The sequence below is a fragment of the Schistocerca nitens genome, chromosome 6 (genome assembly GCF_023898315.1).
Source record: "Schistocerca nitens isolate TAMUIC-IGC-003100 chromosome 6, iqSchNite1.1, whole genome shotgun sequence".
NCBI classification, from domain to species: domain Eukaryota; kingdom Metazoa; phylum Arthropoda; class Insecta; order Orthoptera; family Acrididae; genus Schistocerca; species Schistocerca nitens.
This window is the reverse complement of record NC_064619.1, coordinates 727,208,564-727,217,376: the sequence shown is the minus strand read 5'-3', so window position 1 is coordinate 727,217,376 and position 8,813 is coordinate 727,208,564. Positions and strand designations below refer to the sequence as shown.

General features: G+C 40.8%; 1 protein-coding gene across 1 annotated transcript; it reads left to right on the top strand.

Annotated features, from left to right (window-relative positions):
* The first annotated feature begins 8,102 nt into the window (after positions 1 to 8,102).
* LOC126263602 (uncharacterized) lies at positions 8,103 to 8,609 on the top strand. Its single transcript, XM_049960687.1, has one exon. It carries the CDS (start codon positions 8,103 to 8,105, stop codon positions 8,607 to 8,609), a length of 507 nt encoding a protein of 168 aa, XP_049816644.1.
* Positions 8,610 to 8,813: the final 204 nt, after the last annotated feature.

Sequence of the window (8,813 nt, the reverse complement as noted above, 5' to 3'; positions counted from 1 at the left end):
CACGTTACTCGATTAAGAAGGAGATGTCATAGAACCCATAGTATTTTATAGCGACGCAATTTCTTTGTTAATTCGTCAATGGGACGGAGCGAGGGATGCAGTTAAGATGGAATAGTGCATCGGGAAGGAGATAGCCGGATCCAAAAAGAAAATCCTGTCGTTTCCACAGAAACGTACTCGATTTCGAAGTAGAAGTCATAGAACCCATAGTAATTCATAGCGACGCAATTTCTGTGTTAATTCGTCAATGTGAGGGAGCGAGGGATGCAGTAAAAAAGGAATAGTGCATCAGATAGGAGATACTAGTATCCCAAAAGAAAATCCTGTCGTTTCCAAATAAATGTTACCCTATTTAGAACGGGGAAAACATAGAAGCCATAGTATTTCATAGCCCCGCAATTTCTGTGTTAATTCGTCAATGTGAGGGAGCGAAGGATGCAGTAAAGAAGGAATAGTGCACCGGAAAGGAAATACTCGTATCTCAAAAGAAAATCCTGTCGTTTCCATAGAAACGATACTCGATTTAGAAGGAGATGTCATAGAACACATATTATTTAATAGCGACACAATTTCTGTGTTTATTCGTCAATGGGAGGGAGCGAGGGATGCAGTAAAGAAGGAATAGTGCATCGGAAAGGAGATATTCGTATCCCAAAAGAAAATCCTGTCGTTTCCATAGAAACGTAACTTGATTTAGAAGGAGATGTCATAGAACACATATTATTTAATAGCGACGCAATTTCTGTGTTAATTCGTCAATGGGAGGGAGCGAGGGATGCAGTAAAGATGGAATAGTGCATCGGGAAGGAGATAGTCGTATCCAAAAAGAAAATCCTCTCGTTTCCATAGAAACGTAATCGATTTCGAAGTAGAAGTCGTAGAACCCATAGTAATTCATAGCGACGCAATTTCTGTGTTAATTCCTCAATGTGAGGGAGCGAGAGATGCAGTAAAAAAGCAATAGTGCATCGGAAAGGAGATACTCGTATCCCAAAAGAAAATCCTGTCGTTTCCATATAAATGTTACCCTATTTAGAAGGGTAAGTCATAGAAGCCATAGTATTTCTTACCCCCGCAATTTCTGTGTTAATTCGTCAATGAGAGGGCGCGAGGGATGCAGTAAAGAAGGTATAGTGCATCGGAAAGGAAATACTCGTATCTCAAAAGAAAATCCAGTCGTTTCCATAGAAACGATACTCGATTTAGAAGGAGATGTCATAGAACACATATTATTTAATAGCGACGCAATTTCATTGTTAATTCGTCAATGGGAGGGAGCGAGGGATGCAGTAAAGATGGAATAGTGCATCGGGAAGGAGATAGTCGTATCCAAAAAGAAAATGCTGTCGTTTCCATAGAAACGTTACTCGATTTCGAAGTAGAAGTCATAGAAATCATAGTAATTCATAGCGACACAATTTCTGTGTTAATTGCTCAATGTGAGGGAGCGAGGGATGCAGTAAAAACGAATAGTGCATCGGAAAAGGAGATATTCGTATCCCAAAAGAAAATCCTGTCGTTTCCATAAAAATGTTACCCTATTTAGAAGGGGAAGTCATTGAAGCCATAGTATTTCATAGCCCCGCAATTTCTGTGTTAATTCGTCAATGTGAGGTAGCGAGGGATGCAGTAAAGAAAGAATAGTGCATCGGAAAGGAAATACTCGTATCTCAAAAGAAAATCCTGTCGTTTCCATAGAAACGTTACTCGATTTAGAAGGAGATGTCATCGAACACATATTCTTTAATAGCGACACAATTTCTGTGTTAATTCATCAATGTGAGGGAGCGAGGGATGTAGTAAAGATGGAATAGTGCATCGGGAAGGAGATAGTCGTATCCCATAAGAAAATCCTGTCGTTTCCATAGAAACGTTACTCGATTTAGAAGGAGATGTCATAGAACCCATAGTATTTCATAGCGACGCAGTTTCTGTGTTAATACGTCAATGTGAGGGAGCGAGGGATGCAGTAAATAAGGAATAGGGCCTCCGTAACGAGATACTCGTATCACAAAAGAAAATCCTGTCGTTTACATAGAAACGTTACTCGGTTTAGAAGGAGATGCCAGAGAACACATAGTATTTCATACCGACGCAATTTCGGTGTTAATTCGTCAATGTGATGGAGCGAGGAATGCAGTAAAAAACAAATAGTGCATCGGAAAGAAGATAGTCGTACCCCAAAAGAAAATCCTGTCGCTTCCATAGAAACATTACTCGATTTACAAGGAGATGTCATAGAACGCATAGTATTTCATAGCGACGCAATTTCTGTGTTTATTCGTGTTTGTGAGGGAGCGAGGAATGCAGTAAAGAAGGAATAGTGCATCGGAAAGGAAATACTCGTATCTCAAAAGAAAATCCCGTCGTTTCCATAAAAACGTTACTCGATTTAGAAGGAGATGTCATAGAACACATATTATTTAATAGCGACGAAATGTCTGTGTTAATTCGTCAATGTAAGGGAGCGAGGGATGCAGTAAAGACGGAATAGTGCTTCGGAAAAGAATTATTCGTATCCAAAACAAAAACTCTGTCGTTTCCATAGAAACATTCCTCGATATAGAAGGAGATGTCATAGAACCCATAGTATATCATAGCGACGCAATTTCTGTGTTAATTCGTCAATGTGAGCGAGCGAGGGATGCAGTAAAGAAGGTATAGTGCATCGGAAAAGAAATACTCGTATCTCAAAAGAAAATCCAGTCGTTTCCATAGAAACGTTACTCGATTTAGAAGGAGATGTCATAGAACACATATTATTTAATAGCGACGCAATTTCTTTGTTAATTCGTCAATGGGAGGGAGCGAGGGATGCAGTAAAGATGGAATAGTTAATCGGAAAAGGAGATACTCGTATCCCAAAAGAAAATCCTTTCGTTTCCATATAAATGTTACCCTATTTAGAAGGGGAAGCCATTGAAGCCATAGTATTTCATAGCCCCGCAATTTCTGTTTTAATTTGTCAATGTGAGGGAGTGAGGGATGCAGTAAAGAAGGAATAGTGCTTCAGAAAGGAAATACTCGTATCTCAAAAGAAAATCCTGGCGTTTCCATAGAAACGTTACTCGATTTAGAAGGAGATGTCATAGAAGACATAGTGTTTCATAGCGACGCAGTTTCTGTGTTAATTCGTCAATGTGAGGGAGCGAGGGATGCAGTAAAGAAGGAATAGTGCATCGGAAAGGAGATATCGTATCCCAAAAGAAAATTCTGTCGTTTCAATGTAAATGTTACCCGATTTAGAAGTTGAAGTCATAGAAGCCATAGTATTTCATAGCCCCGCAATTTCTGTGTTAATTCGTCAATGTGAGGGAGCGTGGGATGCAGTAAAGAGGGAATAGTGCATCGTAAAGGAGATAGTCGTATCCCAAAAGAAAATCCTGACGTTTCCATACTAACGTTACTCGATGTAGAAGGAGATGTCATAGAACACATAGTGTTTCATAGCGACGCAATCCCTGTGTTAATTCGTTAATGTGAGGGAGCGAGTGATGCAGTAAAGAAGGAATAGTGTATCGGAAAGTAGATACTCGGATCCCAAAAGAAAATCCTGTCGTTTCCACAGAAACGTTACTCGATTTAGAAGGAGATGTCATAGAACCCATAGTATATCATAGCGACGCAATTTCTGTGTTAATTCGTCAATGTGAGCGAGCGAGGGATGCAGTAAAGAAGGAATAGTGCATCGGGAAGGAGATAGTCGTATCCCAAAAGAAAATCCTGTGGTTTCCATAGAAACGTTACTCGATTTAGTAGGAGAAGTCATAGATCCCATAGTATTTCATGACGACACAATTTCTGTGTTAATTCGTGAATGTGAGGGAGCGAGGGATGCAGTAAAGAAGGAATAGTGCATCGGAAAGGAAATACTCGTATCCCAAAAGAAAATCCTGTCGTTTCCATAGAAACGTTAATGGATTTAGAAGGAGATATCATAGAACCCATAGTATTTCATAGCGACGCAATTTCTGTGTTAATTCGTCGATGTGAGGAGCGAGGAATGCAGTAAAGAAGGAATAGTGCATCTGAAAGGAGATATTCGTATCCCAAAAGAAAATCCTGTCGTTTCCATAGAAACGTAACTCCATTTAGAAGGAGATGTCATAGAACACATAGTATTTAATAGCGACGCATTTTCTGTGTTAATTCGTCAATGTGAGGGAGCGAGGGATGCAGTAAAGAAGGAATAGTGCATCGGAAAGCAAATACTCGTATCTCAAAAGAAAATCTTGTCGTTTCCATAGAAACGTAACTCGATTTAGAAGGAGATGTCATAGAACACATATTATTTAATAGCGACGCAATTTCTGTGTTAATTCGTCAATGGGAGGGAGCGAGGGATGCTGTAAAGATGGAATAGTGCATCGGGAAGGAGGTAGTCGTATCCAAAAAGAAAATCCGCTCGTTTCCATAGAAACGTAATCGATTTCGAAGTAGAAGTAATAGAAACCATAGTAATTCATAGCGACGCAATTTCTGTGTTAATTCCTCAATGTGAGGGAGCGAGGGATGCAGTAAAAAGGCAATAGTGCATCGGAAAGGAGATACTCGTATCCCAAAAGAAAATCCTGTCGTTTCCATATAAATGTTACCCTATTTAGAAGGTTAAGTCATAGGATCCATAGTATTTCTTACCCCCGCAATTTCTGTGTTAATTCGTCAATGAGAGGGAGCGAGGGATGCAGTAAAGAAGGTATAGTGCATCGGAAAAGAAATACTCGTATCTCAAAAGAAAATCCAGTCGTTTCCATAGAAACGTTACTCGATTTAGAAGGAGATGTCAGAGAACACATAGTATTTCATAGCGACGCAGTTTCTGTGTTAATTCGTCAATGTGAGGGAGCGAGGGATGCAGTAAAGAAGGAATAGTGCATCGGAAAGGAGATATCGTATCCCAAAAGAAAATTCTGTCGTTTCAATGTAAATGTTACCCGATTTAGAATTTGAAGTCATAGAAGCCATAGTATTTCATAGCCCCGCAATTTCTGTGTTAATTCGTCAATGCGAGGGAGCGTGGGATGCAGTAAAGAGGGAATAGTGCATCGTAAAGGAGATAGTCGTATCCCAAAAGAAAATCCTGACGTTTCCATACTAACGTTACTCGATTTAGAAGGAGATGTCATAGAAGACATAGTATTTAATAGCGACGCATTTTCTGTGTTAATTCGTTAATGTGAGGGAGCGAGTGATGCAGTAAACAAGGAATAGTGCATCGGAAAGTAGATACTCGGATCCCAAAAGAAAATCCTGTCGTTTCCACAGAAACGTTACTCGATTTAGAAGGAGATGTCATAGAACAGATATTATTTAATAGCGACGAAATTTCTGTGTTAATTCGTCAATGTGAGGGAGCGAGGGGTGCAGTAAAGAAGGGATAGTGCATCGAATAGGAGATACACGTATCCCAAAAGAAAATCCTGTCGTTTAGATATATATGTTACCCTATTTAGAAGGGGAAGTCATAGAAGCCATAGTATTTCATAGCCCCGCAATTTCTTTGTTAAGTCGTCAATGTGAGGGAGCGAGGGATGCAGAAAAGATGGAATAGTGCATCGGAAAGGAGATAGTCGTATCCCATAAGAAAATCCTGTCGTTTCCATAGAAACATTACTCGATTAAGAAGGAGATGTCATAGAACCCATAGTATTTAATAGCGACGCAATTTCTTTGTTAATTCGTCAATGGGAGGGAGCGAGGGATGCAGTTAAGATGGAATAGTGCATCGGGAAGGAGATAGTCGTATCCAAAAAGAAAATCCTGTCATTTCCACAGAAACGTATTCCATTTCGAAGTAGAAGTCATAGAGCCCATAGTAATTCATAGCGACGCAATTTCTGTGTTAACTCGTCAATGTGAGGGAGCGAGGGATGCAGTAAAAAAGGAACAGTGTGTAAGGGGTCCGCAGGCCCTTACTATTAAAATTTGCGCTCACACAGGTCGGTAGGGCAAATATCGAGTAGTGTGTGCAAGACGCGCGAGCTAGAGGGGATTCCCCGGAGTGCCGAGTGGACGGCTTGGGTAGATTCCCGCGGGGCGGGAATAACTGGGCGGAGAGCAGTGTGAAGTTAGTAGCGTGGAGTGCCGATCCCGGGTGTGGTAGGTTCCCGCGAGGCGGGCATAGCTGTGCAAAAAGCCAGCAGAAATTATTACAATCTACCGGCAAAGGGAGTGGCCAACGCCGTGGTTTAACCCCTTTGTATCAATATTCGGCGGAAAAGTGAGAAAGTTTTATTATAAAGTGATTTCAGTGAGATTGAGTGCCGCTGTTATACTTCCGCGTCTACCGCGCCGGCATTACTTGGATTACAGTGATTGGATATTGCGTGTGACGATTAACAATAACTAAAGAGACCTGTGATGAGATTAGCCGTCATTAACAGTGTATTGACGAAGGCAGTGGCTGTCTCCTTATTTTTGTGCTTTGCTAAGAATATAGGTTTTGTTCATGAAACTGTGTTTGCTGTCCTCATTACCACCAAACCATACTTATTACCATATTTGTGAGGATAGTACGGAATGTAACACCTCCTGAGCAGTCCAATCCGATTGCAAGCCCATTAGGTACACGGTCACATTAATTAATTATCTAATTTTGGGCTGCTACTTAGGTCCGCGAACGGGTCGGATAACTAAAACCATAAAAGGACGTGTTACACCTTGGCTTACCGTTGACAGGACTCGGACTAATGCAATTTTCGAACGCAGTGTTACACAATTGGCTTATCGGGAAAAGAACAAGTGCAATTTTCGGACGAGAAAACAAAATATTCAATGTGGAATCGGGACAGTACATGAATGTTAAAATCGCGATAAGGAACAGTGTAATATTTGAACAATACGAAGTAATAAATCGCACGATTGTGACTAAACTGTTTTTCTTGCCAGATGAGATAGCCAAATAACGTCAATAAACTGTGTTGTAAAGTGCAAACGCGAAAATCCGCGCGAAAAACTGTGAAAAGTGGTCGTAAAAAAGAGACACGTGTGAACAATAAAATAGTGAGACGAGCCAAGATTTCGTCTCAAAAGTGGTTAGAAAAGTGTTTAATGATAACATGTTGACTGAAATTGCCCTTTGAACGGTGAAAATCGGACGGTTTCGTGTGGACCCATAAACTGGTATGCTGACGATAACGTATTGTGGCGACGCAGTTAGGGAGTGACGTCACGCAAAGCCACGTAGCAGTCGCGCCAAAGAGCTTCGACCCGCGAGGTGATTCCACACGACCTCCTACCACACAGCGACGCAACTTCGAGACAGCGAGCGCAGTCCCGGCATCTAGCGGCTGAATGACGAACTACGCCCGCCTGCAGCGCCACGGGCGGCCGACAGAGAACTACGTCGTCTGACAGCTGGTCTTCAACTTCGCGCGAGCTCCAACAGCGGACCGACCACGCCCATTTGAAACGTCAAAACATCGCGACTCGCGGTAACGTCGGTTGGTGAGTGAAGACGACGGATTTAAATAACAGTAAATTGCAGTGTGCAATCTTCGTGATAAATAAACAGTTTTAACTGAGATTCACGTTAGGGAAAATGCTAAATTGTAGTAATTTCAGAAAAGTTGCGAAACACATTTTAAAGTCTAGCATGCTTATTGGTGCACACTGCATTGTATAAGTGACAATTGTTTTGAGGAATTTGCATTTTTAGATTTTGTGAGAGTTATGATTATCTTGTTTAAAACATTTTTTACATAAATTGTGTATGTGGAAATTGTCATTGGAAATTTAGGTTTTTGGAGAGCTATTGTGTTCAGTACTCAGGCATATTGTATCATTTGGGAATTAACTGAAAGGCTTGCGGATACTGTTGGAGTAGTTTCATGATAATTAGGAGTGTTTTGAATTATTGGAGGTTATTTTGTACTACTTGCCTGGGCATTAAAAATAAACCAAAAATGTCTTCTGAAGATAGGCAGGTCTGTGAGGCAATAGTTGAAAGAAAAGGGGTAGGACAGAGAGACAGGGATGATTCAGGAATCAGTGATTGTGGATTGTCATTAGGAAGCCCAGCAGCACATTCAACTACTTACCCTGAGACACCGGAACAACCAATGAGAGCTAGGCCAGTTTCAGAGGAGGCTGATATGCGATCGATGTTGGCAGCCTTGCTAAAAGAAACTAGAGAAACTAAAGAATCATTAAAGGAAGAGTTTCAAAAGTCGTTAGAAAAAAATTCACAAGAAAGTAGAGAGAGGGAAGAAAGGTCAGAGAAGCGTTTACAAGAATCATTAGAGAAGAATTCACAGGAAACAAGAGAATCATTAGAGAAGAGTTCACAAGAAACTAAAGCATCGTTAGAGAGGAATTCACAAGAAACCAAAGAAAGACTGGAGTCATTTAAGGAAGATTTACAAGAGATAAAAACGTCACAAATGAAAATAGAATATAATCTGAAGAAGGAAATACAGGAGCTACAAGAACAGTGGAAAATGGATATCAACGAAAGAGAGAATAAGCTGCAGAAGAGCATAGACCAAGTCCAGGGAAACGTGGAGAAGGTGGAAGGAAAGTTAACACAAAAAATAGAAGACGATATCGAAGAAACGAAGGCCGAATTGGGAGAAAGAATCAACGAAGTGGAAACAAAGTGCAATTATTGAATCGCCGAAGTGACGCAGAGGCAACAACAATGCCACGAGGCGGTTAGGGGGATAGAAGATAAGCAAAACCGACTAACTGTTAATCTGCAAAATGCTGTAACCTTGCAACGAGAAGGAGAAAAGAGGGTCGCAATGGAGGTCAAACAGTTACAACAGGGAGTGCAGCAATTGGAAAGCAAGACAGAGGAAATTGATAGACGAATT

Excerpts from the sequence above, each read along its gene's own strand:
- LOC126263602 (XM_049960687.1), top strand. The coding sequence starts at position 8,103 with ATGTTGGCAGCCTTGCTAAAAGAAACTAGAGAAACTAAAGAATCATTA.